General features: G+C 46.0%; 1 protein-coding gene across 1 annotated transcript; it reads left to right on the top strand.

Annotated features, from left to right (window-relative positions):
* The first annotated feature begins 218 nt into the window (after positions 1-218).
* On the top strand, positions 219-13,410 carry LHFPL5 (LHFPL tetraspan subfamily member 5). The gene is made up of 3 exons (XM_077754820.1): positions 219-630; positions 7,251-7,627; positions 13,267-13,410. The coding sequence occupies exons 1-3, from the start codon at positions 219-221 to the stop codon at positions 13,408-13,410; spliced, it is 933 nt and encodes a 310-aa protein (XP_077610946.1).
* Positions 13,411-20,844: the final 7,434 nt, after the last annotated feature.

Genomic DNA, 20,844 nt, shown 5'->3' with positions numbered 1-20,844 from the left:
GACAAAGGCTTCTGGACAAGCTTCCTCTGAAGAGACCAAGGTTGTCGTCCTTGTTTTATTAACCCTCTCTTCTACCTTGGAGGGACCCTCACCTTGTGCCCTGACCTCAGCCTCGTTCCCCAACCCAGCTGAGGAGTGGCTCACTTCTAGGCTTTTCTGTCTGCAAAGCCGCGAGCTTACAGCCCATAAGACCCCAGCCCAGGGCCTACATCCTCACCATGGTGAAGTTGCTTCCTGCCCAGGAGGCCGCCAAGATCTACCACACCAACTATGTGCGCAACTCGAGGGCTGTGGGTGTGATGTGGGGCACGCTCACCATCTGCTTTTCAGTACTTGTCATGGCCCTCTTTATCCAGCCGTACTGGATTGGTGACAGCGTTCACACACCCCAGGCAGGCTACTTTGGCCTTTTCTCCTATTGTGTGGGCAACGTGCTGTCCTCTGAGCTCATCTGCAAGGGTGGCCCGCTGGACTTCTCCTCCATTCCGTCTAGAGCTTTCAAGACTGCCATGTTTTTTGTGGCCTTGGCCATGTTCCTCATCATTGGCTCCATCATCTGCTTTAGTCTCTTCTTTGTCTGCAACACCGCCACTGTCTACAAGATCTGCGCATGGATGCAGCTGGCTGCAGGTGAGCAGCAGTAGCGGGAGGGCAAGCAGGGGCCCGCCCCAGGCCACAGGGGAAGCTGCACCATTCCACCCTCTGTGGAGGCTCTGGGTCTCCTTCTCAGCTGTTCGCCTTTATTTTAATTTTTTTCAATGATTTAATTTTTTTTTTAAGTAATCTCTACATGGGGCTTGAACCTACAACCCTGAGATCAAAAGTCACACGCTCCACCGCCTGAGTCTACCAGGCTCCCTTCAGCTGTTCTCCTTTAGCCCAGCCCTACTCAGTGCTCTGTAGAAGCTTCTAGAATGACTGAGGCCAAAAGGATCATTGAGATAAAATTGTTCAACCCCCTCATCTTACAGATGGGAACTAAGGTCCAGAGAAGGGAAGTGACTTGCCCAGGAGCACACAGCTAGTTGATAGAAGGTGTCCTGACTCCCAGGCCACCACATCAGAGGTTGCTGTTGCTCATGGAAGGAAAAAGAAGGAAGCTTCCGTTTTCAGCCATGTGGGAATAGAATCCAACCCAGGGCAAAATAGTCAAGAGCAGCCTAGATGTCTCCATCTCCCACTTCTGGACATTTGGTCTTTCTCTTTAAGGATCTCCAGATCCCTGCCCTCACTCTTCCCCTCTCACCCAAAATTGCTCTCAGGGAGATTCTAAAGTCAGTCATTGACTTGGAGTGTTATGCTGTGATCTTTCCCATAGAAACTTGCATTTAAGTTCTTTCTTTCGTGGTGGAGTGAAAGTCTTTGTTCCCTAGCTATAAGTTTCCATACTTGAGGCAGCAAACAGGAGTGATATTTTGTGATGGGGGAGTGGTGGTGCTGGCTAGGGTCTTTTACTCTTTTCTGGCAATGTTTGTTTATTTTTGAGAGAGAGAGAGCATGAGCAGGGGAGGGATGGAGAGGGTGGAGAACAGAGGACCCGAAGGGGGCTCTGTGCTGACAGCAGACAGCCCTATTCGGGGCTCTAACCCACAAACTGTGGGATCATGACCTGAGCTGAAGTTTGACATTTAACAGACTGAGCCATCCAGGCGCCCTAGATGGCGAGGGTATTTTAAAACTATGTGTGTGGGGGGGTCACCTGGATGTCTCAGTTGGTTAAGCCTTCGACTCTTGGTTTCCACTCAGGTCACAATCTCATGGTTTGTGGGTTCGAGTCCCACATTGTTCTCCGCACTGACAGTGCGGAGCCTGCTTGGGATTCTCTCTCTATCTCTCTCTCCGTCCCTCCTTTGCTCTCTCTGTCTCTCTCAAAATAAATGAATAAACTAAAAAAAAAAATTAAACAAACAAACAAAAAACTACTTGGGGTAGATAACTACTTACGGTGCCCAGGGGCAGCCTTCACTGCCCCTTTTCTTGCTCCTGGCCCAGGCAGGCCTTTCAGTCCTTGGGCCTGCTCTCTTCTTTTTTTATTTTTTTATTTTTAAATTTACTTTGAGGGAGAGAATGAGAGTGAGCCAAGGAGGCGCAGAGAGAGAGGAAGACACAGAATCAGAAGCAGGCTCCAGGCTCTGAGCTGTCAGCACAGAGCCCGACGTGGGGCTCGAACCGACGAACCATGAGATCATGACCTGAGCCGAAGTCGGACGCTTAACTGACTGAGCCACCCAGGCGCCCCTGGTCCTGTTCTCTTCTAAAGCCCAGAAAGAGATGGCCTAAGGCCTTGTCCTGCAGTCCTTGGTCCCCTCCCACCCCTAGAGACCATGTACAGACTGCCCATTCTACGGAGATGTACCGGGGCAGTGCTGGGACTGCAGACTAGAGAAAAAACACGTTGACATCATTGGTTAGAGCGAGAAACAGTATTATCCACAATGGAGGGAATGAATGGAGCAGGGATCAGAATCCCAGACAACCAAACACATAGACTCAAGACTCTGTCAGAGTTGGAGGGGACCTCAGAGAGCTATAGGTGCCCCCCCCAACTATAAATGAGGTATCTGAGGCTGAGAAAGAGGAAGAGACTTGGCCAAGGCCATAGCAGATCAACTGGCAACTAAGGAACAAGGAGAATTAAGGCGGCAGGTTCCAAGAAACTAGATGTATTCCAACCTCACTTTTATTGAGCCACACATGTACGAGTATAATGGCTTACAAAGCACTTTCACATCTACCATCTGGAGGAGCCCGATCCCCACCTAGAGGTGGGTATTCCTCTTATTGTATAGATAAGGCTCCTAGTGGGTGACACTGAGCAGCACAGGTGGTGACGGACAGAACCGTTGATTCCAAATCTCATACTCAGGCTACTCACGTGGCTCCAGAGCTGCCTCTGCAACCCGCCCACCATCTCCCTCTCCTCTGGTCTCTCTGTATAATGAGCAAGAGGCTGCCACAGGGCTGAGGTAAATCTTGGTGGGTGGTGGGGTGAAGGAGGAATGTAGATTCAGCAGTTCTGTGACAAAGAGGAGTAGAATGGACCCTGGCATGCTTACCAGCTGGTGCTCCGTATCACAGCTGTGGCATGCTGGAAACACAACCATTCCTCTTATTCTGCACACTGCGCCCCTCCCACAATGCCCCGCAGCAGGTGCCATTTGCTGAACAGGAAGTGCTTGGGAGGGCCTGTGTGGGGGAGGCATCGCCAGGCCACTTGAGTTAGACCCTGTCTGGGTCATGGAGCCGGAGACACTGATAGCAGAGGTGGCCAGATGCCATCCCATGAAACATTTACATTGGAGGAGAGCGAAGGTGGTGTCGTGTTCCATTCTTTGGTGCAGGGGAATGGAAGACGAGCCAAAGGGAGGGATGAAGAGGGGGTCTGTTTTGCAGTCGGCAGCTGGGAGATGCATCCATTTGAAGATGCCTAAACCAATTAGGTTTAACTCTGCCAGGAAGCCTGGAGCCAGGGAAGCAAACAAGAGAAAGGGGAGAGGTTTGGTGACTGGGGCAGTGAGGGGCTGTAGTTCACAATGTGAATTGAGCTTCTGGATGCCAGGTGTAAGTTGTGTGTGGTTCCAGCTCCTGGAAACACAGGTACGGCAAGTTGCTTGTCTCTCTGAGTCCTGGTGACCTCATCTGTAGGATGTAGAAACAGCATCGCCCATCACAAGGTTCTTGGGAGGATGGGATGTATAATGCATGTGAAACACCTTGTATGGTGCTTGACGCATAATAGGTGCTCAGCAAATATGAAAAACACAGACACATTCGGATGGGTGGGTGACAAAAAAACTCCCAAATCTTAGCGGCTTAAAACAAAGGTTTATCTTTTGCTGGTGGCACATGCTCGTTAAGGATTGGCTGGAGGCTCTGCTCTCACTGTTCTCTTCTGGAACCCGGGCTGATGGGGCACCAGCTGTCATCTGGCTATCATCATTGCAGAGGGAAAGGGAGCGCTGGAATGTCTCTCCCCAGCAATTAAATGCTGTGGTCTGGAAGCGCACACATTTCCACTCACGTTGTTGTCTAAGGGAAGTCTTATGGCCTTGCCCAACTTGAAAAGAAGGGAGCAAGGAAACCTAATACCACCATCTACCTGAAATATTTGTGAATAGCTCTAATCACATCCACATCCTCTGAGGTTGCTTCCATCTGACTTCAATGCCAATAATAATAGCGACAACTGATTTAATTGGCTGCTTACCATGAACCAGACACCACAGTAAGCATTTTCTTTTTTGTTGTTGTTTAAATGTTTATTTATTTATTTTTGAGAGAGAGAGAGAGAGAGAGCTCAAGCAGGGGAGGGGCAGAGAGAGAGGGAGACAGAGAATCCCAAGCAGGCTCCACACTGTCAGCGCAGAGCCTGACTTGGGACTTGAACTCACAAACCATGAGATCATGACCTGAGCCGAAACCAAGAGTCAGACGCTTAACCAACTGAGCCACCTACAGTGAGCATTTTCTATACATGATCACACTTAATCCTCATAACTCCACTATGAGTCAGGTATTATTATCCTTGTTTACAGATGAGAGAATGGAAGTCAGAAGGGGTAAGTAAACTTGCCCGAGGTTACCATGCTGGCCTCTGCTTGGAGCCCTGAGACATTACAAATGGAGCTGTCCCCCACTGTGCCCAGGGAGGATGGGTCAGGTGCTCACAGAGGGTCATGGCACCCATCGTAACAACGTGTTTTCAGGTTAGAGGCCCTGGGCTCTTTGCCAGAGCTGCTATGGAAGGAGATGGGGAGAATGGAAAGTCCCGAAGGGCAGCTCCTTTCCACATTGGCCTGTTCCACTCTTCCACCCTGGGTAAGGTAGGGGCCATGGTTGGCACCAAACGCTGGTCTTACACCACTTGGGGAAGACCAAAGAGCTGTGGGAAAGCTTCCCCTCCCCTATGCTAAGCATCTCCCTTAAACACTTCTCATTTTGTCACTAAGTCTGCAATGTCAGCATTAAATGCATTCAGCTGTTTGGGGTGATCTCAGTCTGAGAGTTTAACTTTGAGGTTAAAAAAACCCCCAGGAGCCATGTGTTCAGGTCTTAGCTCTGCCCTAGCTGGATGACTGGGTGAGACCTCAGTTTTCTAATCTGTAAAATGGGATATTAATACATGGCCCACTTCACAGAACTGCTGTCAGGATCGAGAGAAAAAGGGTACATGAGATAGTTTGGATCTATAAAATCTATAAACTTACATGGATTAGCTTGTCCCACGTTTCCAAAGGAGAGTTGATACTTTTAGGCGGGGAGGTGGGAGCTTGGCCTTTATACTTTACTATGCATTCATTTGATCTGCTGACCTCTGTGGCAAGTGTCAGCTGAGCCCGAGGTAGGTAACTGGGTCCTGGGAGGTTTTCCCCTGAGGTGCTCCTGGGTAGGCCACAGCCTCGGAACTGAAGAATCTCCGGGCCTGTGGAGGGAGGGCAAGGGCTCAGAAAGTGGCATAGAGAGTTAAGAGATTAAAGTGGCATNTACATGGATTAGCTTGTCCCACGTTTCCAAAGGAGAGTTGATACTTTTAGGCGGGGAGGTGGGAGCTTGGCCTTTATACTTTACTATGCATTCATTTGATCTGCTGACCTCTGTGGCAAGTGTCAGCTGAGCCCGAGGTAGGTAACTGGGTCCTGGGAGGTTTTCCCCTGAGGTGCTCCTGGGTAGGCCACAGCCTCGGAACTGAAGAATCTCCGGGCCTGTGGAGGGAGGGCAAGGGCTCAGAAAGTGGCATAGAGAATGGAAGGCACCCCTACGGACATGGTGGTTGGCCTTGGGGTTGGCCTTGGTCAACCCAAGATCATGTCACCTATCTGTGCAGCTAAGGCACAGTGGTCCTTGGTGGGAGGGCAGGGGAGAAGTGAGAAGGTCAGGAAAATGAAATTTGTGGCTGTAAACACTAAGTCAGTGAAAACACAGGATGGGACAGTCGTAGCTAACGCTCGTGAAGTACTAAGTATGTGCCAAGCACTTTTCCAGTATTAACTCATTTGCACCTCACAACCGTCCACACAGGTAGGGACTACTCATGTCCCCACTTCATAGGTGAGGAAACTGAGGCCAAAAAAGCTTAAGTAGCTTGCTCTGAGTCACACAGCTGGGCTTGAAATCCAGGCAGCCTGTTCTAGTGTTTCCCAATTTTCCTAGTGAGAGAATTACCTGGAAGAATGATTTTAAAAACAGGGATTCCGTAATGGGGCGCCTGGGTGGCTNTGTGCTGACAGCTCAGAGCGTGGATCCTGCTTCAGATTCTGTGCCTCCCTCTGTCTCTGCCCCTCCCCTGCTCCCACTCTGTTTCTCTCTGTCTCTCAAAAATAAATAAACATTAAAAAAAATTTTTTTTAAAAACCCACCCCTGGCCTGGGAATCAGCATTTTAAACAAATATTCCAGGGGATTCTTAAATTTAAGGAAGTATGGACAACTGTAGTGTTATGTACTGGGTTAGGAGGAAGAGAACCTATTTGCTTTAATGTAAGATTCATGAAGGAAACAGCCAGAGATGGGGCTGGAAAACTTTGTGTTTTCATTAAATCCAAGATTCCCAATTGTAGGACTTACAACTGTAAAAAGGAAAAATACTCTTTTTTTAAGTTTATTTATTTATTTTGAGAGAGAGAGAGAGAGAGAGAGTGAGTGAGTGGGGGAGGGGCAGAGAGAGAAGGAGACAGAGAATCCCTAGCAGGCTCCGCACTGTCAGCACAGAGCCCCATGCAGGGCTTGAACTCACTAACCATGAGATTATGGCCTTAGTCGAAGTGGGACGCTTAACTGAGCCACCCAGGTGCCCCAAAAGAAAAAAAAAATACTTGTAATTAAACCACGGCCTGAAGCTTTCTTATTTAAGAGATATCGGAACAGGAACAGATATGCATCTTAGGAGTGATGAGTTCTCTGGGTCGGGACCAGATTTTGGAAGGGTTTGAAGCCAGAGTAGCCAGTGCCTCATCAAGTCGAAAGTGAGGGGCAGGGCCGAGGGCCTGGTAGGATCACCTGGTGCCATGGCAGAATCTTCTCTGGGCCGAGGGGCTCTGCTTTCTGCCTCTATCCTGACTAAAGGCAGGTCACTTTAACTCTTGGAGCCTCAGTTTTCTCCCCTGTGTTCTACAAGAACAACTTAGGAGCTGCCCCACACCACTGAAGGAGGAGGGGAGAGTGACATAATGGCAATAGTGCACGGCGGGGGAGGTAGCGGACTGAGCACAGCCAGCCTTGACACCGTCTGCACCCTCACCCCCACCCCCTCAGCCACAGGCCTCATGATCGGCTGCCTGGTCTACCCTGATGGCTGGGACTCAAGTGAGGTGCGCCGCATGTGTGGGGAGCAGACGGGCAAGTACACGCTGGGTCAGTGCACCATCCGCTGGGCCTTCATGCTGGCCATCCTCAGCATCGGAGACGCCCTCATCCTCTCCTTCCTGGCCTTCGTGCTGGGTTACCGCCAGGACAAGCTCCTCCCTGATGACTACAAGGCCGATGGAAAAGGTAACTCGCCTCCTTCTCCCTGGGAGGTGGGGCTTCCCCTCAGCCCATCACCAGAGGATTGGTCCCCAGCCCGGGGTTGGGGACACCAAGGCCGACTGGACACAGGCTTTGTTCCAGAGGCCAAAAGCCAGTGGGGGGTGGTAAGCTGGCGGCCCATGAGGCGGTGACAGACCTGTGGGGCCGAGGCTGTCTGTGATAGAAGGTGTCCTTCTGCCTCCCCCGCCGCCCCCCTTCTGTCAGGGTCTCCAGGGGAGAGAACCCTGATCCAGCCTGGGGAGCCAGGTATGGCCTCCTAGAGAAGGTGGTGCTGAGGCTGGGTCTCCAAGTTCACCTGGAATCTGCTTGTGGCAAGAGGAACAGCCAGTCGCAGAGGGGCTGAGTTGTTGGGGCAGGAAGAGAAAGGTAGGCGAGGGGCAGCCGTGACAGCTCTTAGAAGGCAGACGGGCTGGGCGGTCCCTTGAGTTAGAATAGCCTTGGGGTTCTCTGTATGTCATCCTGTTTCAATTGCCTTCTGTCCCAATCGTACCCCTGAGTCATTAAGAGTCAGTTGTAGGGACCTGAAGCCCAGACAGAGCCTTCAGCCTTTTCTGACTGCTTCCCAATGGACCTTTCTTCCTCTTAAGGCACTTTCTCTCTTTGGGCTCTTCCCCTGTCTTGAGGGGCTTTTTCAGGGCATAAATTTTATCTCCAGTCTTAGCGCAAGGCCTGTCTCACACCCTTGTGAATCCAAAATTGCCCACTTTGCCCGGAGTCTTCACCCCATTGACCGGAACTAGATGAGGGAGGAAACCGCTTTGCCCCCTGTGACCAAAGATGGCTTCCCAGATGAGGAACTTGAATCCCGGAAGAGAGACCCACCCAGGGGGTGCACAGAAAGGTGATGGCAAAGATGACCGCGCTCTGGCTCGGCCCAGGGACCACTTCTCCATATAAGGAAGTAATGAGAGATCCCACCCTTCTCTGGAAGGTGAAGAAGAGGGACTCACACGTAAGTCATCGGATTAACGCTGAAAACCAAATTACTAGAATGAGCTGGACCAAGGAGGAGAGAAGAGAGAGGTATCTTTCTCTTGAAGGAGGGGGCCGAATGCGCCTAGGTTCTGGGAACACTTCACGTCTGGGTCCCTTGAAAGCCCCATAAAGAGAAGGGAAATGGAACTAGTATTTACTGAGCCTTTTCCAAGTGCAGGAGCTATGGAAGGTTTGCCCCTGGGGCCATCTTTATTTAATCTGCACCGCAACCCCGTGGGGACAGGCAGACAAGCCAGAGGTGGGGAGTCCAGCAGCAAAATCTGCATACCCAGCACTTTCTCTAGCGATGGAGGGTTTTCCAGGGCGGTTTGGGCAGGAGCTGCTGGGGCATCTTGTTCAGCTTTTAGCCCCAAGGCAGGGCCACCCTTAAATCTGGAAACACGCAGAGAACGTTTTTGTATTACTCATTTGCATTCTTTCCTTTTCAGAAGGGGTTCTTTCAGCTGGAAAAAATTGGTATTCCCGTAATTCTCTTTACAGTGCTTTCTTGCCCAGAGCCGGTTTTGTCTCTTTGACACTTTATGTACTGATCAAAATGTCAGTTGGCTTTCCTCTCTTTCCTTGTCCCTCTCCTTTCATACACCGTGCACCTGTTTCAATCTTTTCAGATTTTTTTCTCTCCGTATCTTAGTTCCCTCACTATCATGCAAGATATACTTAAGCCTTCTTACCCACATACCCTTTCTGAATACATCTAACTGCTTAGCGAAGTAGCTAATGCCGTTGTCAAAGCACAAAGTTGGGTCAGGAAAGCAGAATTAAAAAAAAAATTTTTTTATGTTTATTTTTGAGAGAGACAGAGAGAGAGTGTGTGCAGGGGAGGGGCAGAGAGAGAGGGAGACACAGAATCAGAAGCAGGCTCCAGGCTCTGAGCTGTCAGCACAGAGCCCGACATGGGGCTCAAACCCATGAACAATGAGATCACGACCTGAGCCAAAGCTGGAAGCTTAACTGGGCCACCCAGGCGCCCTGGAAGGCAGAATTTGAGTTCTGGTTCCTCCAAGTTGCTTTCCTCAGGGTGCTTTCCAGGAAAAAGCAGGACACTACTCCTGTTCCGGCACCTCCATCATTGTGTGACACGAACAAGTCAACGAAAGCAGAAATGAAGGCTTGCACGAGTACACAGTTGCCGATCACTCTTTTAGGGTTGAGGAGGCAGAGGAGAGCATGAGTGTGGGCTTTGGAGTCAGACCTGGTTTTAAAATTGGAGCTCCATCGTTAACCAGCCGTGACTTTGCAGGGACTGCTCAACTTCTCTGTTTCCTCATCTGAGCCTCGTTTTTACGGGGCTAGGCGGCAGGCGTCTCCTCAGTTGAAAAAAATACCTACTTCAAAAGATCGTGCTCAGGAACGGGGTAAGGATGTCTGCTGTTGAATAGCATACTGGAGGTGACAGCCAAGGCAAGAAAAAGAAAGAAAAGAAATCCAGTTTGGAGAGGAAGGAGTACAACCATCTCTAGTAGCGGATGACACGGTTTTGCGTACAGAAAATCCTAAGTAATCCACTAAAACACCGTGAAAGGGGACACGCAACATCAGCAGGGGTGCAGGATATAAACAATATGCAAAAAATCTGTTACATTTGTTTACACTAGCAGTGGAACCATCTCAAATGACTTGTAAGAAAACAATTTCACTGATAATGGCATCTAAAAATAAACTACATAGAAATAAACTTAACAAAAGAAGGGTGAGGTTTGTACGTGAAAATTTTAAAAAATGTTGTTGAAAGAAATTAAAGGACTAAACAAATGGAAACATCCATATTCGCTGATGGGAAAACTTAAGATGAGACTACTCCCCAAACTGATCTACAGATTCAGAGCGATCCCCATCAAAATACCAGCTGGCTTTTTGCAAAAATTGGTAAGCTGATCCTAAAACTCATGGAAATGCAAGGGACCCGGAAGAGCCAAAACACTCGTGAAGAAGAAGAGCAGCTGGAGGACACACATGCCCTGATTTCAAAACTTACTACAAAACTACAGTAATCAAGGGGTGCCTGGGTGGCTCAGTTGGTTAAGTGTCTGACTTTGGCTCAGGTCATGATCTCACAGTTCGTGGGTTCGAGCCCCGCATCAGGCTCTGTGCTGACAGCTAGCTCAGAGCCTGGAGCCTGTTTTGGATTCTGTATCTCCCTCTCTCTCTGCCTCTCCCCTGCTCATGCTGTCTCTTCTTCTCTCTCAGAAATAAATAAAACATTAAAACAAAAACAAAAACAAACTACAGTAATCAAGATGCTATGGTCCTCAGATGAGGATAGATGTACAGATCAATGGAATAACATTGAGAGTCCCAAAATAAGCCCAAACATATATGGCAAACTGATTTTCAACAAAGATGCCAAGACCATTCAATGGAGGGAAAGCATAGTCTTTTCAGTAAATGGTACAATAATCAGAGATGTCTACATGCAAAAGAATGAAGTTGGGGGCACCCTGGATGGCACCGACTTGGTTAAGTTTCCGACTTCGGCTCAGGTCATGATCTCACAGTTCGTGGGTTTGAGCCTCGTGTTGGGCTCTGTGCAGACAGCTCAGAGCCTGGAGCCTGCTTTGGGTTTGGTGTCTACCTCTCTCTCAGCCCCTCTCCTGCTCTCTCTCTGTCTCTCTCTCAAAAATAAGTAAACACGAAAAGAAAAAAGAATGAAGTTGGACTGCCCACCTCACTTCATATACAAAAATTAACTCAAAATGGATCAAAGACCTAACTGTAAGATGTAACATTATAAAACTCTTAGAAGAAAACATAGGTATAAATCTTTGTGATCTTAGATTAGGCAGTGGTTTCTTAGACATGACACCTAATATACACACGACCAAAGGAAAAAACATATATATAAATTGGATGTCATAAAAAATGAAAGCTTTGGTGCTTCAAAGGACACCAACAAGAAAGTGAAGAAAAGACAACTCACAGATTGGGAAGTATTTGCAAATCATAATTTAAAAAATTTTTTTAAATGTTTTATTTCTGAGAGAGGGAGAGAGACAGCATGAGCAGGGGAGGGGCAGAGAGAGAGGGAAACACAGAATCGGAAACAGGCTCCAGGCTCTGAGCTGGCTGTCAGCACAGAGCCCGATGTGGGACTTGAACCCACAAACCGTGAGATCATGACCTGAGCCAAAGTTGGACACTTAAGCAACTGAGCCACCCAGGTGCCCCTGCAAATCATAATTCTAATATCCAGGATATAATAAGGACTTCGACAACTTGACAAATAAAAATACAAATAACCCAGTTTTTAAACTGGGCAAAGGATTTCAATAGACATTTCTCCAAAGAAGATATCCAAAATTGCCAATACACACGTGAAAAGATAGTTAACATTATTAGTCATTAGGAAAACGCAAATTAAAACCACAATGAGCTATTACTTCACACCCACTAGGATGGCTGTGATAAAAGAGATGAACAGTAACAGGTGTTGGTGAGCACATGGAAAAACGAACTCTCATACACTGCTAGTGAAAATGTCAAATGGTGCTATTGCTGTAGAAAACACAATGGCACTTCCTCAAATGGTTAAACAGAGTTACTACGTGACTCACAAATTTATTCCTAGGTATGTATGCAAGAAAACTGAGAACACGTTCGCACAAAAACCTGTGTGTAAATGTTCACAGCAGCATGAAAGCCAAAAAGTGGAAACCACCCCAATGTGCGTCAGCCGATGACTTGGATAAACAATATGTGTAAATCTACCCAGTGGAATATTATTCAGCTACAAGAAGGAATGAAGTACTGATAATTGCTACCAAGTGGATGAACCTTGAAGACATTGTGAGTGAAAGGAGTCATACACCGAAGACTATATATTCTACAATCCCATTGATTTATTTTAAAGTTTATTTATTAAAAACAAATTTTTAGAGAGAAAAAGAGAGAGCGTGTGTGTGTGTGCACACAAGTGAGGGAGGGGCAGAGAGAGAGAGAAAGAGAGACTCCCAAGCAGGCTCTGCACTGTCAGCGGAGAGCCTGATGTGGGGCTCAAACTCATGAACTGTGAGATCATGACCTGAGCTGAAGTTGGACGCTTAGCCAACTGGGCCACCCAGGCACCTCAATGTATGATCCCATTTATATAAAGTGTTCAGAATAGACAAACCTGTAGAGACAGAATGCAGATTTTAGTAGTTGCCTGGGGCTGTGAAGAGGGGGAAATTAGGAGGGATTGATAATGGGCACAGGTTTCTTTTGAGGATGATGGAAATGTTCTGGAATCGGATAGCAGTTGCACAACCCAATGATTATACTGAAACCCACCAAACTGTACACTTTAAGGGAGTCAATTTTGTTTTAGTGAACTATCTCAAAAAAAAAAAAAAAAGACTGTGTGTGAAGGATTAGTGCGTATGAATCACTAACAATGCCTGCATGTTATACAGGGGATTAAAAATATTAGTTCTCTCCTCGTTCTGTCCTTCCGGTATCTTACATCATCATCTGCCTGACCAGTAACAGCGCCTGTGCTCCAGGTGCCCACTGACACCTCCAGACGCTGGGGGTACAGCTGTGAGGGAAGCGGTCTAATTGGACCTTACCATCTGGTAACGGACACCTCATGCAAAATGGAATTACAAGCTGATAAACATCATGAACCAAAAATAAATAAATAAATAAATAAATGCAGGCCTTCTTGGGAGTGAAGAAATCTGATCCAGTTTGGAGAGGAAGCTGTGTGCTGGGAATTATCCCGAAAACAAGGCCTGGTTGGAAACAAATAATGTTCTCTTTTTCATTGCAGAGGAAGTCTGAAGCAGCTGACGTGTCGGTGAGTAATTCCACTGTTGGGTGGCTGTACGGACTCAGCAGGCAGAATGGCCATGGGGCCGGGTGTAGGGCGGCGGTGGGGCCTGCGGTGAGGGGCAATGGCTCCGGCAAGAGCTAGCTGGCATCTGAGACCCTCTTGTTTTACCTCTTCCATGAGAAGTGGAAAAAGAACAGGAAGAAATAATTTAAAACAGGGGCAGGTGATCACATAAACCTGGTGGAGCCCGGTAAGCAAGAACAGACTGTTTAGAAGCCATTCTTATAAACTGGGCCCTTATTTTCAGAAAGGTTTTAAGTGATCTGTAAGAAAAATAGAAAACTTAATTAAAAAAAAAAAAGTCAAAGAGAGGAAAACGAATATTCCAGAAAGCTAGGCTAAGAGAACTACTGTATCGATATTACCTTTAGCTTTATGTTTCATGATAGCTGAAGCAAAAAGGAAAATGGGACTTTCACTAATTTTAATGTCTGGTTGAAAAGGAAGCACCCTGTATCAATGTTCTTAATTGTCTTTTAAGTTTACAAAATGTGATTTGACAAGAATATTAAGGAACACATTAAAAAAAAAAAAAAGCCCATCATAGGATTACCTTCCAAATAGCTGCCATTTATTGAGGACCTATAGCAGCCTGGGCCCTTCGTGTGGACAGGAGGGGTCATCACCATTGAAACAATTTTAACTTCTGCAAAGGACCTTCCAGTCCTTGCCCACATAGATAGATTTTTTTGAATAATTATAAACTAGCATTGTCCGCCCCCCACCCCCTACTTACTAGATGATTCTCAAACTGTAATATGCATACAATCTACCTGGGAATCTTGTTAAAGTGCAAATTCTATTCAGGGGCTATAGACACTGTTCCTAACCCCCTTCTCATAATGGCCACACTTTGAGTAGCAAACTGTTAAGAGTGTGAACATTTTCTCATGTTTTTTTCCAATGTTCATTATTATAGTTTTTTGACGCCACAAACTCCATAGCCCTGGTGTACTATTTAAGCAAGGTCTCGGTTATTTGCTATTCAGGGTTGCTCTCACAGATAAGAACTTGCTGCTTCTGTTGATAAGTCCTGGAGTAGAATTACTGAATCGAAGTTAACTACACCTCTATGTCTTTTCACCCATTTCTCCTATCCCTCTGTGTCTATGAGCTTGTTGTTGTTTTTAATGTTTGTTTATTTTAAAAAATTTTTTAAATGTTTTACTTATTTCTGAGAGAGAGAGAGAGACAGCGTGAGCAGGAGAGGGTCAGAGAGAGAGGGATACACAGAGTCCAAAACAGGCTCTAGGCTCTGAGCTAGCTGTCAACACAGAACCCGACACGGGGCTCGAACTCACGAACTGTGAGATCATGACCTGACCCGAAGTCGGACGCTTCACCAACTGAACCACCCAGGCGCCCCAATGTTTGTTTATTTTTGAGAGAGAGAAAGAGAGAGAGGAAGAGAGTTCCAAGCAGGCTCTGCACTGGCAGCCCAGACCCCAGGGTGGGGCTTGAACTTCTAAATGGTGAGATCATGACCTGAGCCAAAATTAAGAATTGGACGCTTAACCAACTGAGGCATTCAGGCACCTGTTTTTTGTTTTTGTACTTTTCAAGATTCCACAGAGATTATATGCAGTATTTATCTTTTACTGACTTATTTCACTTTGCATTATGCCTTTGAGGTCCATTCACGTTGTCACAAATGGCAAAATTTCTTTTTTTTTTTGGCTGAATATTCCAGTGTGGATATATAGCACAATTGTTTTAAAGTTTATTTATTTATGTTGAGAGACAGTGACAGCACAAGTGGGGGAGGGGTAGAGAGAGAGGGGAGAGAGAGAGAGGGGAGAGAGAGAATCCCAAGCAGGCACCACAGTGTCCGTGAGGAGCCCGACACAGGACTCGAATCCACGAGACCATGAGATTGTGACCTGAGCTGAAACCGAGTCCAATGCTTAACCAACTGAGCCACCAAGGAGCCTCTGTAGCACAATTTAAAAAATTAAAATTTTTTTTAATGTTTATTTTTGAGAGAGACAGAGAGCATGCGCAAGTGGGGGAGGGGCAAAGACAGAGACAGAATCCGAAGCAAGCTCTAGGCTCTGAGCCGTCAGCACAGAGCCCCATGCGGGGCTCAAACCCATGAACTGTGAGATCGTAACCTGAGCCGAAGTTGGACGCTTAACCGACTGAGCCACCCAGGCGCCCCTAAAATTTTTTTTTTAATTTTATATTAGAGAGAGTGAGAGAGCATGTGAGCAAGGAAGAGGGGCAGAGGGGCAGAGAGAGAGAGAGATTGAGAATCTTAAGCACTCTCCATGCTCAGATGCGGGGCTCAATCCCACAACCTTGGGATCATGACCTGAGCTGTAATCAAGAGTTGGATCCTCAACTGACTGAGTCATCCAGGCACTCCTATATAGCACAATTTTTAAATGTATTCATTCACTGATGGACAATTAGGCTGTAAATAACACTGCCTTGAACATGGGAACGTATATATCTTTTTGAGTTAGTGTTTTTGTTTTCTTTGGATAAATACCCCGAGGTGGAATTGCTGGACCATATGGTAGTTCCATTTTTAATCTTTTGAGGAAACTCCATGCTGTTTTTCATAGTGGCTGCACCAATTCATATTCCCATCAACAGTGTACAAATGGTCTCTTTTCTCCACAACCTTGCCAACACTTATTTCTTGCCTTTTTGATAATAGCCATTCTAACACGTGTGAGGTGACACTGTGGTTTTGATTTGCACTTCCCTGATAGTTAATGATGTTGAGCATCTTTCCATGTGCCTGTTGGCCATCTGGATGTTTTCTTTGGGAAAATGTCTATTCAGATCCTTTGCTCAGTTTTAGATTGTTTTTTTTTTTTTTTTTTTGCTATTGATTTATATGAGTTCTTTATGTATTTTGGATATATGATTTGCAAATGTCTCCTCCTATTCAGAAGGCTGCTTTTTTATTGGTTGATGGCTTCCTTTGCTGGACAGAGCTTTTTGTGTAGTTCCATGTGTTTTTGTTTTTTTGCTTTTGGTGTTAAATTTAAAAAAATCATTGCCACAATCTATGTCAAGGAGCTTACCGCCTATGTTTTCTCCTAGCAGTTTTATGGTTTCAGGTCTTATATTCAAGTCTTTAATCCATTTTGAGCTAACTTTTGTGTACGGTGTAAGGTAGTGGTCCAGATTTCCCAGCACCATTTATTGAAGAGACTGTCCTTTCCCCATTGTGTATTCGTGACTTGTCATAAATTGACCATAGATGCATGGCTTTATTTCTGGGCCCTACTCTGTTCCATTGATCTGTGTATCTGTTTTTATGCCAATATCATACCGTTTTAAGTTTTGTAATACAGTGTGAAATCAGGGAGCCATGATATCACGGGTCTAGCTTTGTTCTTGCTCAAGATTGCTTTTCTTAAATGACATTTATTCTTTTAAGGGACCCGAGTTTTTGCTTGATGTACATTGAATACGATTTTATACATTAATGACATTTGCCTGTCTGGGTAGGACTGAATCAAAATGTAAGCATGCATGGGGAATTTTGTTTTGATTGGCTTTTTAAAAATGTCAAACTTTATACTCTTGCAATTTTTTTTTTAATACCGCAGGTTATCTATTTCCTGACAATGGAAAATTAAGGAATCGAATTCTTCAGCGATAAAGACTTGTTCCTTTCATGCTTCCTTGTTCCTAGCTACTTTAGGCCTGAGGTCCTGAAGCCGTGCGCTGTAGGATTAGAACATGACATTCTCCTGAGACAGGACCCTACACTTTATACAGAACACTTCTGGGTGGAGCGGAACTGCAGTGACCCACATCAAAGATGGCGGTCCACTTCTGATGGGGCCCCAGTTCTCTCCGTATCCCCTTCATACCGGCAATCACATTACCCCCTGGAGGCCTCTCCTCTGTAAAATGAGAGGGCTACAGGAGTCCATGTCTCAAGGCTTCCCAGGTCGGAGTCTCCGAGTCTGAGAACACGTTCATTTGAAGGCATACTGGACACTGTCATCTGGCTCTCAAAGGGCAGCTGAGGAAGAGGTGGTTGTCGTGCCGGATCATTTCAGGTTGAGGCTTAGGGGGTCCTCTGCTTCTTTCTTACTGTTTTCTTGTTGATGATCAGAGGTGGGTAAGGAGTGGAGGTCACCAGAACCCGAATGTATCAGGAAGTCCTATAAAGACTAGGTGAACACAGGATCTAAAAACTTAGGAGGGTAAACTGACTTCCTCCCCTTTGAACCCCATTGAATTCCCTCATAGTATCCACCCTGACCAATCAGAATTGGCCACCAGCTTAAGAAATTTGTTACTTGTGTCCAAGTGATTTGTTTTAGTAATAGATTACACTTCTTGTAAGAACCAAACCAAACCAAACTACTTTGGATTTGGCACTCACAGGGCCCAACATGGGGGCTCGAACCCACGAACTGTGGGATAATGACCTGAGCTGAAGTNACTTCCTCCCCTTTGAACCCCATTGAATTCCCTCATAGTATCCACCCTGACCAATCAGAATTGGCCACCAGCTTAAGAAATTTGTTACTTGTGTCCAAGTGATTTGTTTTAGTAATAGATTACACTTCTTGTAAGAACCAAACCAAACCAAACTACTTTGGATTTGGCACTCTTAATGGTGAATCTTTGGCCAGCCTCCAGAGGGGAACTCGATTTAGGTAACACCTCCTCGTAGCAAATGCCGAAATGAAGACAGGCTCCTTAGGCTCTTCCCTGCTTGGAGATGGTGCCTAGAAACAGGGTTTGTTGATTATCTGCAGTGGATAATCCTGAGGAGCAGGAAATTTTTCCTGGTCTTGCACATTCACGTAATAAAGAGAAAATGTGGCTACCGGTGGAGAGGAGGTAAACGCTGAACGAATCTGTAATGGATCTTGTTACTTGATCAAGGAGCAGCTGCTGACACAGTAAACAGTTTCTCATTTCTGGGTTGTAAAGGCATTTTTTTTTTTTTANCGAACTGTGGGATAATGACCTGAGCTGAAGTTGGACACTCAACTGAGCCACCCAGGCGCCCTAACAGTTTATATATTTAATCTTCATATACTGAAGATTATGCAAGAGGTGTAAGACAGCAATACCTTGCCAACTCCAAAGGCACCACGTTGGTGGGCAAAACACAAAGGGCTGACTATTCAAGCTTCTTTGGTGTCATTAGGCCTTATTTCTGGAGAAAATGTAATTCTGACTAGTATCAAGAGAACATCCATTTTCTATGATACAGTCCTCCCACAGCAAATCCCTTTCCTCAGAAGGGCAGACTGTAAGACTGAAGGCTTCACAAATAAGAGAACAGGCAGTAATCAAGTCCATTTGTAACCTGGGTCTGCTCTGGAGCAGCTGAATGGTGCCCCTGCAGACACTCAGGGCAAATGAAGAGTGAAAGGCAGGGGCCTGGGGAGGGGGGACGGTTTAACTCCATTTCAATTTGCTAGTTCTTTTGAGAGAGCGACAAGCTCTCCTAGGACGATGGCAATGAAGTCTTCCAAAACCCTCTGAACTCCAGGCCCGTACACTTGACACAGGCCTCGTGAGACTGCCTAGATTGGCCAGTCCAGTAAACACGCTGGCTTGAGGAATTCTGGTTTCATTTGTTTAGGTATTTTTTTTTTTTGAACGTGTTACATTCTTTCTGGGCAACACTACAGTATGAACACACTACGTATGTCTTCAGCATGATATGATTAAATTAACTGGAACAGTTTATGTAGTTCAGGGGTGGGAAAGGACTTTCTATTGAATGTTAAAAAAAAAAAATGAAATAAAAAATTGGAAAAGTATGTGATGGAAAAATGACAAAAATGCATCATCTTTAGTATACAACAAATCCTTACCAAATAATGAAATAGGGAAGCATGCCAAAATAAAGCTTGGTAATGGAGGCAGATAACCAAAAAACACAAATGGCCAAAAAACCCAGGAAACAAGTTTCTGGTTTCACTAGTCATCCAATCTGCAAATTAAAACAAGTCACTCCTAGTTTTTGGCAATCAAACTGGCTATTAGGAGTAAAATGAGTGCGGGGACGCCTGGGTGGCTCAGTCGGTTGAGTGTCTGACTTCGGCTCAGATCCCAATCCAGTTTAAGAGTTCGAGCCCCGTGCAGGGCCCACTGCTGTCAGCGCAGAGCCTGCTTCTGATCTTCTGTTGCTCCCTCTCTCTGCCTCTTCCTCACTTGCACTCTCTCAAAAATAAAATAAATCTAAAAACAAGAGAAAGATTTTTGANTCCCTCCTACCTGGGGTTTGAACTCATATGACTTTGGCAAGAGTCCCATGCTCTACTGACTGAGGCAGCCAGGTGCCCCTTTTAAAAGCAGCCAGGCATGGGGCACCTAGGTGGCTCAATTGGTTAAGCGTCTGCCTCTTGATCTCAGGGTTGTGAGTTCAAGTGCTGTGTTGGGCTCTACTCTGGGTGTGAAGCCTACTTAAAAAAAAATCCCATTCATATTTTGTGTTGATAAATTTCAGTCTGGCATTTACTTTATGCAAACGTGATGAATGACAGAATTTGGCAAATTCTGTACCCTAGTGCCTTTCCTACTTATATCCGTTTCCTTCTCATAATTTTACTTTCCATACGAAAAGAAACATTTCAAAAAGTCTACCTTCTCAAGATTTCTCACTGCAGTGGAAACCATGGTGGTCCAAAGAAGCTTCTGGGGGACTTAAGGTGCATCTGCCAATAGCCTGCACCTTGCTCTTGCCAGGAATACACCAAAGCAGGGGTTGGTTTACTAACGACCAGTGCTGGGGAAGGCTCTGCAAATCTGTTTGAGTAAGATCACCCAGCATTTCACCTTTTGTTTCTTTGTTTCAAAGAAACTCCAAATTCAACCTCTCCAATCACAGTAATGATTTGGGTTGAAACCTAGTAACTGCTTATCAGCTCAAGTGGCTTTACCTTTACATAAACTCCTAAGGGCACTTCATCTTTGAAAGTGTATAGAAAATCAATAAAACCAGCACCTGTCTAACCAAGTTGCCTTCCTCCTTTCTCATTTCTGGCATGCCTCTGCCTTGGGCTGGGGTGTAGGGATGGTTGTGATGCCCAAACTTCACCAAGGGTAGATATGGTCAAGAGATGACTAGTCATTTAGATCAGAGATGCTAACTGGAAGGAGATCGTACATGCTTTCATTGTCTTACATCCCTCTATTAGTTACCTACTGCTGCAAAGAACTTTAAAACGTTTTAGTTTTTGTGGGTTAGGGATCTGGCAAGGGTTAGTGAAATGTCTTTGCCTCAAGGTTTCTCACAGGGCTGCAGTTAAGGGATCAGGGTCTGGCTCCACGCTCAGTGGTCATCTGCAGGATGCAGACTATGGGCCTCCCCATACTGCTACTCACGTGGCAACTTGCTTTCCCAGAGAGTTTCAAGACAGAGCAACAGAGGGGGGCACAGAAGACAGCAGCCACAGCTCTTCATAATCCAATCTTAGAAGTAACATCTGTCACTTTGCTTTAATCTGTTAGAACAGTCACAAAGTCCAGCCCACATTCAAGGTGAAGGGATTACATACACAAGTGTGTTCATATCTGGTG

Source organism: Crocuta crocuta, unplaced genomic scaffold, assembly GCF_008692635.1.
Source record: "Crocuta crocuta isolate KB4526 unplaced genomic scaffold, BGI_CrCroc_1.0 scaffold132, whole genome shotgun sequence".
In the NCBI taxonomy this organism is placed as follows: Eukaryota; Metazoa; Chordata; class Mammalia; order Carnivora; family Hyaenidae; genus Crocuta; species Crocuta crocuta.
The sequence above is the reverse complement of the archived record's forward strand: the minus strand, read 5'-3'. Positions and strand labels throughout refer to the sequence as shown.